Raw genomic sequence first — 16,628 nt, 5'->3', positions numbered from 1 at the left:
GCACAAGGCTGGGATGGGCTACAGGACAATAGGCAAGCAGCTTGGTGAGAAGGCAACAACTGTTGGCGCAATTATTAGAAAATTGAAGAAGTTCAAGATGACGGTCAATCACCCTCGGTCTGGGGCTCCATGCAAGATCTCACCTCGTGGGGCATCAATGATCATGACGAAGGTGAGGGATTAGCCCAGAACTACACGGCAGGACCTGGTCAATGACCTGAAGAGAGCTGGGACCACAGTCTCAAAGAAAACCATTAGTAACACACTACGCCGTCATGGATTAAAATCCTGCAGCACACGCAAGGTCCCCCTGCTCAAGCCAGTGCATGTCCAGGCCCGTCTGCAGTTTGCCAATGACCATCTGGATGATCCAGAGGAGGAATGGGAGAAGGTCAGATGGTCTGATGAGACAAAAATAGAGCTTTTTGGTCTAAACTCCACTCGCCGTGTTTGGAGGAAGAAGAAGGATGAGTACAACCCCAAGAACACCATCCCAACCGTGAAGCATGGAGGTGGAAACATCATTCTTTGGGGATGCTTTTCTGCAAAGGGGACAGGACGACTGCACCGTATTGAGGGGAGGATGGATGGGGCCATGTATCGCGAGATCTTGGCCAACAACCTCCTTCCCTCAGTAAGAGCATTGAAGATGGGTCGTGGCTGGGTCCTCCAGCATGACAACGACCCAAAACACACAGCCAGGGCAACTAAGGAGTGGCTCCGTAAGAAGCATCTCAAGGTCCTGGAGTGGCCTAGCCAGTCTCCAGACCTGAACCCAATAGAACATCTTTGGAGGGAGCTGAAAGTCCGTATTGCCCAGCGACAGCCCCGAAACCTGAAGGATCTGGAGAAGGTCTGTATGGAGGAGTGGGCCAAAATCCCTGCTGCAGTGTGTGCAAACCTGGTCAAGACCTACAGGAAACATATGATCTCTGTAATTCTGTACCAAATATTAAGTTCTGCTTTTCTGATGTATCAAATACTTATGTCATGCAATAAAATGCAAATGAATTACTTAAAAATCATACAATGTGATTTTCTGGATTTTTGTTTTAGATTCCGTCTCTCACAGTTGAAGTGTACCTATGATAAAAATTACAGACCTCTACATGCTTTGTAAGTAGGAAAACCTGCAAAATTGGCAGTGTATTAAATACTTGTTCTCCCCACTGTAACTGATGCAAGTAGTAGAATCAGATTTAAAAAACAGATAAAAATACACCTTATGGAACAGCGGGGACTGTGAAGGAACACAAACATAGGCACAGTCACATGCATACACACACATGAAAACATAACCTCTATACACACACGTACACATGGATTTTGTGTTGTAGATATGTGGTAGTGGAGTAGGGGCCTGAAGGCTGTGAAATCTGTTATGAATGTATTGTAATGTTTTTTAAATTTATAACTGCCTTAATGTTGCTGGACCCCAGGAAGAGCAGCTGCTGCCTTGGGGATCCATAATAAATACAAATATTTATGAAATAAGGTATTTCTGTTTTGTTTTTTTTACCTGTTTTTGCTTTGTCATTATGGGGTATTGTGTGTAGATTGATGAGGATTTTTAAAAAATGTAATCCTTTTTAGAATAAGGCATGTAATGTACAAAATGTGGAAAAAGTCAAGGGGTCTGAATACTTTCCGAATGCACTGTAGTCCAGTAGCTCATGTAAAAATATAATATACTTCTCGCTTAGAGAAGTGCTTCCATAAGACAGTTATTGTGTTTACTCTACCGTTAACCTTAATCAGTTTAACCCAATGTTAACCAGCCAGCCGCATACTAATAGAGACAACAATCCTGTTGACAATACCCAATCCATTTGCCGGTGCGTCCTTTACATTTTTAAGATTGAGATCAATTTTTTAAATATAAAAATTATTATAGGATCGTATAGGCCTACTCCAGTAAAGAACCTAGATAGGTTTTTAATTATGTCATCTTTTATCCTAGCCCTACATAAGATCTATTCATATTTATTTTGTTTTATCCTAAATTCAATTAGTTCTGATTCACATCCGCCAAAAAGGGCCGCACTATATAACGGATTTTAAGTCATAATATACCCCGATCTCTACCATGAGGCCATATCATATCAAACTGAAAAAACAACCTTGGTTTTTCTATTTTACTGCCTGTGCAGTCTTCAAATTAAATAAATAAACAAACAAACAGAAAAAAGGTCAGCCTTACTCATCTTCACCCTCCCCTAAATCCAAAATGTTAAGTCCACATAGTCCAAAATTCTGTATTGCCTAAGTAGAAAAAGAAGGTCATCATACCCATTTCGCCTTCCCATAAGTCCAACCTTATTTTAAGTCCACATAGTCCACGGTTCCGTACCAAAAATAATAAAAATGTAATGAGTCATGGATAATTTTTTTGGTATATATTTTTTTAATTAATCCCTAACCTGTTGTAGCAAGGCAATCTTCATTTTGTAGTGAGTTAGCCTAGCTTCTATCGAACAGGGCCTTCACTCCCCTTGAAAATCAATTGTATCCACCTGTTCGTCCATCATATTGAGATTACGTTTCATGAAAACCTGAACTTTTTCATCCGTTGACTGAAAGTTTTCATTTTCATCCTCCTTTATTCCCATTATGACAATATTATTCTTCATACTTCTGCACTTTAAGACCAAGTAATTCTACTTTCATTGTTTTATCATACCGTAGCCTCTCTGTAGTGTCTTTTAGGGAGTCCACGGTAGTTTTAAATATCTTATTTCCCGCTCGTATTTCTTCCATCATTTTATTACTGTAATCCATTAAGACCTCAACCTTCCCTATGTCTCCAGCTTTTTTAACTGCTCGCTCATGCTTGTAAGCAATGCTCTATCTTCTGGAGACATAGTTATAAAAACCTCCCCCTCCAATGTTACATTTGGAATTTTAGACAGCGGCTTCGCTTCAGTTTCGCTCGAAGAGCTCGAGAAGAGGTCTTCTCTTGTTCGCTTCAATGTATCTGATAATGTTTTAGAGCATATCAAAATGCTGATCAATAAATAGTTCAAGGTTTTCTATATTTTCCAGAATGTTTGTTTCGCAGTTATCAGCTAATCCTCAATTTTATGATTAATTAATGGGACAAGCTGTGCCTACCACGTTGCCACTTGCCACGTCATCAGCCACCTTCCAATTCCTTTGGCAATGTTGCGGAGGCACGTTAACATTAGCTAGGTAGCGGGGAGTAATGCTTACTGACTATTTTCCATCTTCCCGCATGACAAGCTAGCTAGCTAATGTTAGCTAGCCAATGCAAATGTACCTAGCTAGTATACGTGTACCTAGCTAGTGTTAGGAATAGCGTAATTCAAATCTGGTATTGGAATAAGAGAAAACATAATCAAGAGATATTCAATCCAAGCTAAATTTATTATATGCAAAATGTATGTATGATAAGTATGTTGGTTCGTATACGGGCTCACTGAAATACCACGCAGGGCAGACAGAGAACTGATCCATTGTTACAGGCTCTTCTTTAAATACCCTGACAGTGATAGTTCCCGCTCCTTGCTGGGCTTATCAGGGTAGAGACTGAGCGTGGTTTAGACTTACTCAGCCAATCGTTGGCGCACAGGCTGGTCCCAGCCCCTTGGCGCTTCACTGTTGCACATTGTTGCCAGGCATAAGTTGTTATCATAACAACTTGTAGAGTCAGCACCTTTTTGCAGTACACGTCCTTGAGCGCGGTTTAACAAAGAGGCAGTGTGTATGTGTCTGTGAGAAATACAAGTCTGTCTCACCCTACTCCCTAACATTCCTCACATGAATCACAGCTTGCTATGTGAAACAATTTATATCAGTACAGTACAAACCCATTATGTTTAATCATTAATGCATTCCTTCTAAGCTAGGCATCACATCCAGTTATGAGAAAATAGATCCCCACACTAGTATACGTGTACCTGCAACAGGATACGTGTGCTAGCTGTTTTCAAAGTAAAAGCTGTGTGACTATCTGACGTTACCTATTCATCGCTCCAGCTAGCTAGCGTTCACCAGGTTAGTTATAAATAATGGCCACCAACAACTAACATTAGTTAGTTAGTTAGCTAGCTAACTAGCTAGCTGCCTGCCTTCAATGCTTGCTGGCTTTACTGACAGACAAGACAGGGAGCTTATATTAAAAGCCACCAAGCATCGAGCTAAAGCTAGCTAGCTATAATACCAAACAGGTGTGTGTGTGTCTGTACACTTTACAAGGATCGTTAAAGACTATCCAGCCCCAGCTAACACGGCTTGACATACGAAGTTTTGACCATCACCCTCTCTCTGCCATCAGGTGAGTATGAACTAATTATCAACAATTGGTGTAGGTAGCTAGCTATAGGTGGTCATTCCCCCCACCTAATAATTTAAAATTAAAATAATTAAGATGGATCATTCAATTGTTCAGTCATTCAATTATTCTCAATGGTTGGCTAACGAAGGCCAAGTTTGACGACTCTTGAGTATAGGTGAGTATATCTGTAGAGAAATAGGTGGGGATACTGCATATTCCTGCTTATGGCAACCTGCAACACTGGGTGAGATTGAAGCTGGCAGTGTTGACAGTGACACTACACATATACAGTGCCTTGCAAAAGTATTCATCCCCCTTGGCGCTTTTTCTTATTTTGTTGCATTGCAACCTGTAATTTAAATGGATTTTTATTTGCATTTCATGTATGGACATACACAAAATAGTCCAAATTGGTGAAGTGGAAGGAAGAAAAAAATTAAAAAATTTTTTGCATATGTATTCACCCCCTTTGCTATGAAGCCTTTAAATAAGATCTGGTGCAACCAATTACCTTCAGAAGTCACATAATTAGTTAAATAAAGTCCACCTCTGTGCAATCTAAGTGTCACATGATCTATCACATGATCTCAGTATACAGTTGATGTCGGAAGTTTACATACACTTTAACTAAATACATTTAAACTCAGTTTTTCACAATTCCTGACATTTAATCCTAGTAAATATTCCCTGTCTTAGGTCAGTTAGGATCACCACTTTATTTTAAGAATGTGAAATGTCAGAATAATAGTAGAGAGAATGATTTATTTCAACTTTTATTTATTTCATCACATTCCCAGTGGGTCAGAAGGTCACATACACTCAATTAGTATTTGGTAGCATTGCCTTTAAATTGTTTAACTTGGGTCAAACGTTTCGGGTAGCCTTCCACAAGCTTCCCACAATAATTTGGGTGAATTTTGGCCCATTCCTCCTGACAGAGCTGGTGTAACTGAGTCAGGTTTGTAGGCCTCCTAACTCGCACACGCTTTTTCAGTTCTGCCCACAAATAATCTATAGGATTGAGGTCAGGGCTTTGTGATGGCCACTCCAATACCTTGACTTTGTTGTCCTTAAGCCATTTTGCCACAACTTTGGAAGTATGCTTGGGGTCATTGTCCATTTGGAAGACCCATTTGCAACCAAGCTTTAACTTCCTGACTGAGGTCTTGAGATGTTGCATAATTTTCCTTCCTCATGATGCCATCTATTTTGTGAAGTGCACCAGTCCCTCCTGCAGCAAAGAACCTTCACAGCATGATGCTGCCACCCCCGTGCTTCACGGTTGGGATGGTGTTCTTCGGCTTGCAAGCCATCATCCCCTTTTTCCTCCAAACATAACGATGGTCATTATGGCCAAACAGTTATATTTTTGTTTCATCAGACCAGAGGGCATTTCTCCAAAAAGTACAATCTTTGTCCCCATGTGCAGTTGCAAACCGTAGTCTGGCTTTTTTATGGCGGTTTTGGAGCAGTGGCTTCTTCCTTGCTGAGCGGCCTTTCAGGTTATGTCGATATAGGACTCGTTTTACTGTGGATATAGATACTTATGTACCTGTTTTCGCCAGCATCTTCACAAGGTCCTTTCCTGTTGTTCTGTGATTGATTTGCACTTTTCGCACCAAAGTACGTTCATCTCTAGGAGACAGAATGCGTCTCCTTCCTGAGCGGTATGACGGCTGCGTGGTCCCATGGTGTTTATACTTGCGTACTATTGTTTGTACAGATGAACGTGGTACCTTCAGGTGTTTGGAAATTGCTCCCAAGGATGAACCAGACTTCTGGAGGTCTACAATTATTTTTCTGAGGTCTTGGCTGATTTCTTTTGATTTTCCCATGATGTCAAGCAAAGAGGCACTGAGTTTGAAGGTAGGCCTTGAAATACATCCACAGGTACACCTCCAATTGACTCAAATGATGTCAATTAGCCTCTCAGAAGCTTCTAAAGCCCTGACATCATTTTCTGGAATTTTCCAAGCTGTTTAAAGGCACAATCAACTTAGTGTATGTCAACTTCTGACCCACTGGAATTGTGATACAGTGAATTATAAGTGAAATAATCTGTCTGTAAACAATTGTTGGAATAATTACTTGTGTCATGCACAAAGTAGATGTCCTAACTGACTTGCCAAAACTTTGTTAACAAGAAATGTGTGGAGTGGTTGAAAAACAAGTTTTAATAACTCCAACCTAAGTGTATGTAAACTTCCGAATTCAACTGTATATACACCTGTTCAGAAAGGCCCCAGAGTCTGCAACACCACTAAGCAAGGGGCACCACCAAGCAAGCGGCACCATGAAGACCAAGGAGCTCTCCAAACAGGTCAGGGACAAAGTTGTGGAGAAGTACAGATCAGGGTTGGGTTATAAAGAAATATCATTTAAATCCATTTTTAAAAATGGAAAGAATCTGGCACCACAACAAACCTGCCAAGAGAGGGCCGCCCAACAAAATTCATGGACCAAAAGCATGTGGGAGACTCCCCTAACATATGGATGAAGGTACTCTGGTCAGATGAGACTAAAATTGAGCTTTTTGGCCATCAAGGAAAACGCTATGTCTGGCGCAAACCCAACACCTCTCATCCCCCCGAGAACACCATCCCCACAGTGAAGCATGGTGGTGGCAGCATCATGCTGTGGGGATGTTTTACATCAGCAGGGACTGGGAAAATGGTCAGAATTGAAGGAATAATGGATGGCGCTATATACAGGGAAATTCTTGAGGGAAACCTGTTTCAGTCTTCCAGAGATTTGAGACTGGGACGGAGGTTCACCTTCCAGCAGGACAATGACCCTAAGCATACTGCTAAAGCAACACTCGAGTGGTTTAAGGGGAAACATTGAAATGTCTTGGAATGGCCTAGTCAAAGCCCAGACCTCAATCCAATTGAGAATCTGTGGTATGACTTAAAGATTGCTGTACACCAGCGGAACCCATCCAACTTGAAGGAGCTGGAGCAGTTTTGCCTTGAAGAGTGGGCAAAAATCCCAGTGGCTAGATGTGTCAAGCTTATAGAGACATACCCCAAGAGACTTGCAGCTGTAATTGCTGCAAAATGTGGCTCTACAAAGTATTGACTTTGAGGGGGGTGACCAAGAACCTGATGGTCACTCTGACAGAGCTCCAGAGTTCCTCTGTAGAGATGGGAGAACCTTCCAGAAGGGCAACCATCTCTGAAGCACTCCACCAATCAAGCCATTATGGTAGAGTGGCCAGACAGAAGCCACTCCTCAGTAAAAGGCACATGACAGCCCGCTTGGAGTTTGCCAAAAGGCACCTAAAGGACTCTCAGACCATGAGAAACAAGATTATTTGGTCTGATGAAACCAAGATTGAACTATTTGGCCTGAATGCCAAGCTTCACGTCTGGAGGAAACCTGGCACCATCCCTACGGTGAAGCATGGCGGGGGCAGCATCATGCTGTTGGGATGTGTTTCAGTGGCAGGGACTGGGAGACTAGTCAGGATTGAGGGAAAGATGAACGGAGTAAAGTACAGAGAGATCCTTGCTGAAAACCTGCTCCAGAGCGATCAGGACTTCAGACTGGGGATAAGGTTCACCTTCCAACAGAACAACGACCCTAAGCACACAGCCAAGACAACGCAGGAGTTGCTTCGGGACAAGTCTCTGAATGTCCTTGAGTGGCCCAGTCAGAGTCCGGACTTGAACCTGATCGAACATCTCTGAAGAGACCTGAAAATAGCTGTGCAGCGACGCTCCCCATCCAACCTGACAGAGCTTGAGAGGATCTGCAGAGAAGAATGGGAGAAACTCCCCAAATACACATGTGCCAAGCTTGTAGCGTCATACCCAAGAAGACTCAAGGCTGTAATCGCTGCCAAAGGTGCTTCAACAAAGTACTCAGTAAAGGGTCTGAATACTTAAGTAAATGTTATATTTCAGTTGTTTTTTTATACATTAGCAACAATTTCTAAAAACCTGTTTTTGCTTTGTAACTATGGGGTATTGTGTGTAGATTGATGAGGGGGAAAAAACAATTAAATCAATTTTAGAATAAGGCTGTAACCTAACAAAATGTGGAAAAAGACAAGAGGTCTGAATACTTTCCGAAAGCTTTGTATGTTTCATGAACGGAAGATTTTCAAACAAACATCTGCTCCTCACCTGATTGGTTAATGGCAGCGGTGGCCGCATGCGTTTTTCATAAAGTAGAACACAGCTGTACTTTTTCTACCACTCTGCTAGTAGAGTTGTTGCAGCTCACCTTCCCATAATCCCCTGCCCCTTGCTCCGCGTGCCCCCGTTGAAACTGAATGGGAGCGGAACTTCATCTGACAAATTTTGAATTGTATTTGTATTTGTATTTATTATGGATCCCCTTTAGCTGCTGCTGAAAACTCTATGTTAGGATTTTGTAAGTTGTGTAGTGCTAAATGATGTAAATGCACACAGCCATTGGTTGTTGTGTCGCCAAGGCAAGGCGACACAACAACCAATGGCTGTGTGCATTTACGTCATTTAGCAGACGCTCTTATCCAGGGCGACTTACAGGAGCAATTAGGGTTAAATCCCTTGCTCAAAGACACATCAACAGATATTTTACCTAGTCGGCTTGGGGTTTTAAACCAGCTAACTTTCAGTTATTGGCTCAGCACTCTTAACCTCTAGGCTACATGCGACGTCATTGACTGTGTCATCAACTGACAAATTGCTAAAACAATGTATGATGTGGTTAGCTGATACTTAAAATACCTATCCAGGCGTTGTAAGGTCTGTCTGGAGTCAACGACGTGTAATGGTGCTTTCAAGAGAACTCGGAACCTCTGAGTTATAATAAGGAAAATATTTGTATATTATCATTTGTTTTAATGCTCAGCTCACATAGTATAATGTAAAAGTATGCATTAAGGTGTCTGTTAGAGCCGATTTGGGCATATTTTGTATAAAAGACTGAACATACTGAGCTCCATGTACATTTGTGTAAATATATTAAATATTAATGTATATGATGAAATATTAGGTACGTACCTTTATGATTTATTTACCGGATTGAGATATATTCATTTGTTATTAGTGTAACTCAGTTTTTGGCCCCCCCTCTTGCCCATTCATTGTACTGTGTTAATTGTGTTAGTATAAAGGCAGGAAGTTGGGCCTTCGGGGAGGAGTCCTTGCTAGATGCGGGAGCGGTATAGTTTTTTGACCATATAGACATACAGAAATACAGACAGACAGGTCATATTATATTATGTATTTGCATTTCAAGTAATCTCTGCTTTAAGTTGATTGGAGAATACCTTTTTGTTAGATAAGAAGAATAAACATTTTTTGTTGCACTATATCCCTGGATCTCATTGAATGTTTGGCCGTTTGGAAACGTTGAGTGTGGACTGTATGCGTCCGAAACAACCCCGCTTCAGGCTAGGGCAGTGGCTATGGTAAAGAGGAAAGGAAGCCACTACAGTGTCTGTAATAGAATAAATGTGGCAAAAACCAATGTAGTCATCTAGTGCAGTGGTTCCCAACCAGGGTCACAAGGACCCCTGGGGTACTTGGCCTATCCACAGGGGGTACTTGATAAGACTCATGAGACCATAGGCTTACTGGTAAAATGCACATGAGCGGGTACTTCAGGGGTACTCCGGGCAGAGCAAAATTCAGTTGGTGGTATAGTGACAGAAAAAGGTTGGGAACCACTGATCTAGTGTATATAAATAATTGATCTCGACTCTCATCCGTTCTTATTATACCTCAGCGCTCTCATCCAGTAATATGCAGGTAACGAGTGTGATCGATGAGGTGGAATGAGTTTGACACCCGATGAATGCCACTCGCGGTTGGGAAAGGAGGCACGAGGTGACTGCTGAAGCCGAGGAGTTGGAAATGGCGGCGAGTAGTGCGGATGAAATGGAGGAAAGGGAGAAAAGGTTGGTGAAGCAACAGCTGTGCTGGAATGCGAACAATATGGGTGTCAGTTCTGATGGTATGGAGCGGGAGGATGAGGGTCAAGGACCGGAATGGTCGGTAGTGGAAAGTCATAGGAAGAAGAGAGATCATGATACAGAAAGCAGTGGAGTGTCTAGTAAAGAAAGCATAAAGAGGGCCAAGATAGGAGGAATAAAGAGTAATGATGTGTTGGAGTGGAAAGTGGTGATAGTGTTTGATGAGAGCACAGGGCCTCACTTACACCCTATCCGACTAACTAATGCCATAGAGAAAGAGGTAGGTGAAGTGAAATTAGCTTGGTTAATTGGAAATGGTAGATTGTTCATATTTTGTGGTAGCCAGGCTCTGCAAGAGAAGATTCTGAAAATGGAAAAGCTTAATGGTAAGAAGATGTCCCTGGTGCTTATGCTAGATTGAGGGGAGTCATCACTGGGGTCCCAATATCTATGTCCATAGATGATATTAAAGAAAATGTGAAGGGAGGAAGAGTGATTGAGGCCAAAATGTTGATCAGTAGGAAATAAGCTAAAATAAGTGAAAGCCTATCAGTGCTGCTGAGGTTTGACAAGGTTATGCCTGGGAAAGTACAGATAGGATTCCTTAGTTTCAATGTCAGAGAATTTGTCCCATCCCCATTGCAGTGTTTTAAATGCCAAAGAATGGAACATGTAGCTGTTCAATGTAAAGGAAGGAAAAGATCTGCCAAGTGTGGAGAGGAACATGATTATGGTGAATGTGGGAGCAATGTGAAAGTTAAGTGTTGTAGTTTTGGGGGTGGGGGGAACATAGTGCAACAATTGGTGGATGCCAGGTGCAGCGAGAGGCTCTGAGATATAGAATTAGTCATGATGTATCCTATGCAGAGGCTGTAAGATTGGTGGAATGATGGAGCTTCCATGGCTGCTCCTGTAGTAAGTGGACCGAATGTCGGGGCTGGAGTTTCTGCTGGTCCTGACATAGTTAGGAGGCCTGTTCAGAAATATTGTGCTCATGAATGTGCGGTGTCAAAGGACACTTTGATAATGAATAAAGTTGACTTCATAGCTTTTATTGGTAAGGTTATCAATACGACTCGGGTTGTGGAAAGCAGAAATGCCAGGTTGAAGGTTATTGTGGAGATGGCAAAAGAGATATTGGGGGTAAGAGATGTTACTATTGAAATGGTTGTTGACATGCCGAACAATCCTAAGGGTGGAGTGTTTCAAATCAAATCAAATCCAATCAAATGTTATTTGTCACATACAGGTGTTTAGCAGATGTTATTGCGAGTGTAGAGAAATGCTTGTGCTTCTAGCTCCGACAGTGCAGTGTTTCAGCATGATATATATAAAGTTTAATGGGGTTAGGGAGGGGTTTTGGGGGGAGGGGGAGGTAGAAGTTAGTAGGAATTTATTTCGTTTTTATTTTATTTTCATGGTAGTGCAGAATATGGCAGATCATGATTGATCGTACATTCCAGCACAGTAGAAGGCAGCATGCACTTCAACGATTGTTTGCGGACCGCAATGATAGCATAGAACAAAAATAAGACGAAGAAGAAGTAGTAGGACGCAGAGGTGAAATTGCCACGCACGCGCAGTGTGAACGGTAACCAAAATACTTCCTGGTCAACATAGGCGCTCTGTTTACATTTTATTGGTGCCGCACTACATTTGATTTCGAGGCGTCGGCATCTATGCTTTTCTACAGCCTATTTCTTCTACACTTCGTATTAACAATCCTGAAAGCATTTTCGGTAGTAATGGCAAATTCTGTTGCCTTTCACACTCAGCTAGCCTCCATCATGGAGGTTTTGGCTAATGCGGCCGTGGCTGAAATCTGCGAGCTTGTTGACAATGGCTATGCCGTCCTGCATGTGGAGATATCTCGAGGCCAGAAGGAGAATGAAGCATTGAGGAGAAAACTACGGCTGATGGAGCTGAAAGTGTCTCGTGCGAGTGCTCTGAGAGCGGGAATGGGAAACTCCACCCTTGCGCACAGTCGGTCTCGAGCTCACCTTTGCATGGAATCGAAAAGGACATCAAACAGTACTTTACATTTACGTAGTTACATTAATTGGTTACAACAATTTTTATTTACATTTATTGGTTACAACATCATTTTAGAAACAAATTGGTTGAAGACACCATTAATACAGTGTATTGTGTGTGTATGCATACAATTCCCCTCTACTCATTTTAGGCGAGGTACAATGTCGGAGAGCAATTGATTCCCAGTTGGTCACCAGCATGTTTAGGGACATTGAGTCCTCAGATGACACTGGACAAACAACAACACAGAGAAAGGTAAGCTTTACGTTTGGGTCTGTGTTCCTCATTTTCCCACTGTTTCAAAAAGGCAGCCTACTATTTCACAATGGTTATCAACACCACCTAGGTCTGAAAGCAAAAATGACCTAGCCTACTTAGTGGTAATCTTTCAGTAAAGCGATGCTGTTTTACCTGTTTACTGTACTGTTAGTGTTCTTGTTGTGTTTTTTCAGTTTTCTTTGACTGTGACGTGGGTACAGTGTACCATTTTCTCACAGTTTGTGCACAGTAAGTGGATTATTCCCAGTTATTTATGGCATCCCAACTGATTTTACTCAACCTTGTGTCCAACAGCCTGCAGTGTTGGAAGAGATAAACCACAAATCACCTACCATCAAAGAGGAGAGGTGGAAGGAAGCCTGGGAGAATCATGACCAACGGGAGAGACTGAGTACCGGTAAGTAAAATGGTAGACAAGCTTAATTAAGTGTTTTCATTATACCTTTTGGAAAAGTGTTTTCATTTGCACATTTCATTACACTTTGATGCTGGGCCATTCCATTAGGCCTTTTCCCATAAATAATGAATGAATCAACCTTTTCTATTGACCAACAAACTTGACAAATGAATACTGTCATGTAAAGTGATTGCAACAATGTTAAACTACATACGTTTTACAATGAATACATTTAAGTACAACTGAATTCATGTCAATATTTTGGCTTTCATATAGTCTATACTGTATAGATTTATACCAATACATTTCTCTGAAATTGCTCATGCTTCAACTGATTTGTGACGATTACCTTCATGATCAGCATCCAGTTCAGCATCCACAGTGTTGTTGATTTTGTAGGAGCTTTAAATCACAGTGCTGATGGAGGAGAAAGGCAATGCAACATTGACACAAAGGGTGCTCAACCAATCAGCAAACAGGAGAATGCCAGCTCTTGTTTATGGGACAGCAGCCTCCTGCCAGGACCAAATAACCTGAGTGTGAACAAAAGATCTCTAAACCCAGGATTGGAAAATGGTGATGGAATACTTAACTATGTGGGCTTTGATTGTATGATGTTTGAGCCCCACAGACAACTTGGGACCCTTAGCTCACAGGGTCCTGGTGCTGATCTTCCAGAGTGCTCTTACTCTCATGTGGATGTTGTACCAATTCAATCTGATTCAGAGAATGGATTACCGTATGAAGTTAACAAAGTGAGTCACTCCATAACTGAGCACAAAAAACCTGTAGTTTACCAAGATGGTAGACAGAGGGCGCCGTTGCCCTCAGAGCCTCACATGACTGTACGAAAAGGCATGGAAACGAGATCCAATGCTTTGGTAATGACGGATGGTTGGGTCTCCCATGACAGTCATAATAACAATGATGGAAGTAACAACGGCGACATCTCAGCAGGTAAGCTGTTAATTTGTAGTTTCTGTGGTAAGACTTTGACTTGTCTGAAGAACCTCAAGACACACCTGAGGGTTCACACCGGGGAGAAGCCATTCAGCTGCGCACAGTGCGGGAAGCGCTTCTCTGACTCCAGCAACCTCAAGCGACACCAGAGCGTTCACACGGGGGAGAGACGCTACGGCTGCAGCCACTGCGGCAAGCGCTTCGCCCAGTCGGGCTCACTCAAAGTCCACCTGAGCGTACACACGGGATGTAAGCAGTTCAGATGCCTGCACTGTGGGAAGACTTTCATATCGGCCAATCACCTCAACAGACACATCAGTGTCCACGATGGATAAATACTTTTACCAACCACTTTTCAATGAGTTAAAGCATACTTAAACGTGCTTCAGCCCAGCTTGAACAGAAAAGGGACTCGCAGGTCGGCATTTATTGGGATGACTGGAGGCAGCTCTGCAGGGTAGTCACAGCCACAGTCATAAAATCTGATTTTTAAACCAAATCCTGAACTGAAATTAATACCAAAAAGCTAAAACAAAAACATGAATTTGTACAATATACAGTGTATTCGGGAAAGTATTCAGACCCCTTGACTTTTTCCACTTTGTTACATTAGCCTTCTTCTAAATTCGATTAAATTGTTTCCCCCCCTCAATCTACACACAATACCCCATAATGACAAAGCAAAAACTGGTTTTTAGACATTTTTGCAAAATGAAACTGAAAGATCACATTTACGTAAGTATTCAGACCCTTTACTCAGTACTTTGTTGCAGCATCTTTGGCAGCAACTACAGCCTCAAGTCTTCTTGGGTATGACACTACAAGCTTGGCACACCTGTATTTGGGGAGTTTCTCCCATTCTTCTCTGCAGATCCTCTCAGGCTCTGTCAGGTTGGATGGGGAGCGTCGCTGCACAGCTATTTTCAGGTCTCTACAGAGATGTTAGATCGGGTTCAAGTCTAGGCTCTGGCTGGGCCACTCAAGGACATTCAGATACTTGTCCCGAAGCAACTCCTGTGTTGTCTTGGCTGTGTGCTTAGGGTCGTTGTTCTGTTGGAAGGTGAACCTTCGCCCCAGTCTGAGGTCCTGAGTACTCTGGAGCAGGTTTTCATCAAGGATCTCTCTCTGTACTTTGCTCCGTTCATCTTTCCCTCGATCCTGACTAGTCTCTAAATTCCTGCCGCTGAAAAACATCCCGACAGCATGATGCTGCCACCACCATGCTTCACCGTAGGGATGGTGCCAGGTTTCCTCCACATGTGACGCTTGGCATTCAGGCGAAAGAGTTCAATCTTGGTTTCATCAGACCAGAGAATCTTGTTCTCATGGTCTGAGAGTCCTTTAGGTGCCTTTTGGCAAACTCCAAGCGGGCTGTCATGTGCCTTTTACTGAGGAGTGGCTTCCATCTGGCCACTCTACCATAAAGGCCTGATTGGTGGAGTGCTGCAGAGATGGTTGTCCTTCTGGAAGGTTCTCCGATCTTCACCGAGGAACTCTGGAGCTCTGTCAGAGTGACCATCGGGTTCTTGGTCACCTCCCTGACCAAGGCCCTTCTCCCCCGATTGCTCAGTTTGGCCAGGCAGCCAGCTCTTGGAAGCGTCTTGGTGGTTCCAAACTTCTTCCATTTAAGAATGATGGAGGCCACTGTTCTTGGGGACCATCAATGATGCAGACATTTTTTGGTACCCTTCCCCAGATCTGTGCTTCGACACAATCCTGTCTCGGAGCTCTACAGACAATTCCGTCGACCTCATGGCTTGGTTTTTGCTCTGACATGCACTGTCAACTGTGGGACCTTATATAGACAGGTGTGTGCCTTTCCAAATCATGTCCAATCAATTGAATTTACCACAGGTGGACTCCAAGTTGTAGAAACATCAAGGATGATCAATGGAAACAGGGTGCACCAGCAGGTAGTCCCCTGTAGCTCAGTTGGTAGAGCATGGCGCTTGCAACGCCAGGGTTGTGGGTTTGTTTCCCACGGGGGGCCAGTATAAAAATGTATGCACTCACTAACTGTAAGTCGCTCTGGATAAGAGCGTCTGCTAAATGACTTAAATGTTAAAGGATCTGAATACTTATGTAAATAAGTTTTTTTTTTTTTTTTTTTTGCAGAAATTTCTAAAAAAACTGTTTGCCTTGTCATTATGGGGTATTGTGTGTAGATTGAGGAAAATTAAGTTAATCCATTTTAGAATAAGGCTGTAACTTAACAAAATGTGGAAAAGGGGAAGGGGTCTGAATACATTCCGAATGCACTGTATATAGCCAATTTTGACTTTGCAGCTGGCCCGTCTAGTGGAAATCGCTCAGCTCTGCCTCCAGGACAAGATTCATCCCAATAAACGTCAACCTGCAAAGGAATCAGATGCTTGACTGAGGGACTTGATAATCCAAAAATTATTCCTTACACTTTTCAATTAGTGTTTTTGTAACTATCATTTGAAGTTGTTAGTCACTCATCTTCTGACATGATAGAGACTAATTTTTTAAGGAAAATAGTGATGGTTTGTAAACGTAAGTGTTATTGTCAAACAAATAACTTTCATAAGTGTATTGACCAGACAGTGTTTTTTGTATTTTGACAATAATACGAGCGTGGTGTAGTCATGATTAATAGGGTTCCTAAAGAGCAGTCAAATTTAATGGATGGATGTTGCACAGGCTCACTGCTACATGAAGGCCTCACAGTCAATGAAAGATTACTGAGCTATCAATGTCAGTCTCTACTCCTCAGCTGGTGCAGAAAGTGTTCAGTG

The 16,628-nt window shown here is 42.4% G+C and overlaps 1 protein-coding gene across 1 annotated transcript; it reads left to right on the top strand.

Annotated features, from left to right (window-relative positions):
• The first annotated feature begins 11,814 nt into the window (after positions 1–11,814).
• On the top strand, positions 11,815–14,483 carry LOC121534877 (zinc finger protein 500). The gene is made up of 4 exons (XM_041841485.2): positions 11,815–12,230; positions 12,385–12,488; positions 12,807–12,909; positions 13,309–14,483. Exons 1-4 carry the CDS (start codon positions 11,879–11,881, stop codon positions 14,202–14,204), a joined length of 1,455 nt encoding a protein of 484 aa, XP_041697419.1. The 5' UTR covers positions 11,815–11,878; the 3' UTR covers positions 14,205–14,483.
• The last annotated feature ends 2,145 nt before the right edge of the window (positions 14,484–16,628 follow it).

The sequence above is a fragment of the Coregonus clupeaformis genome, chromosome 21 (assembly GCF_020615455.1).
Source record: "Coregonus clupeaformis isolate EN_2021a chromosome 21, ASM2061545v1, whole genome shotgun sequence".
NCBI lineage: Eukaryota > Metazoa > Chordata > Actinopteri > Salmoniformes > Salmonidae > Coregonus > Coregonus clupeaformis.
Note: the sequence above shows the minus strand (reverse complement) of the source record. Positions and strands in the feature narration are given on the sequence as shown.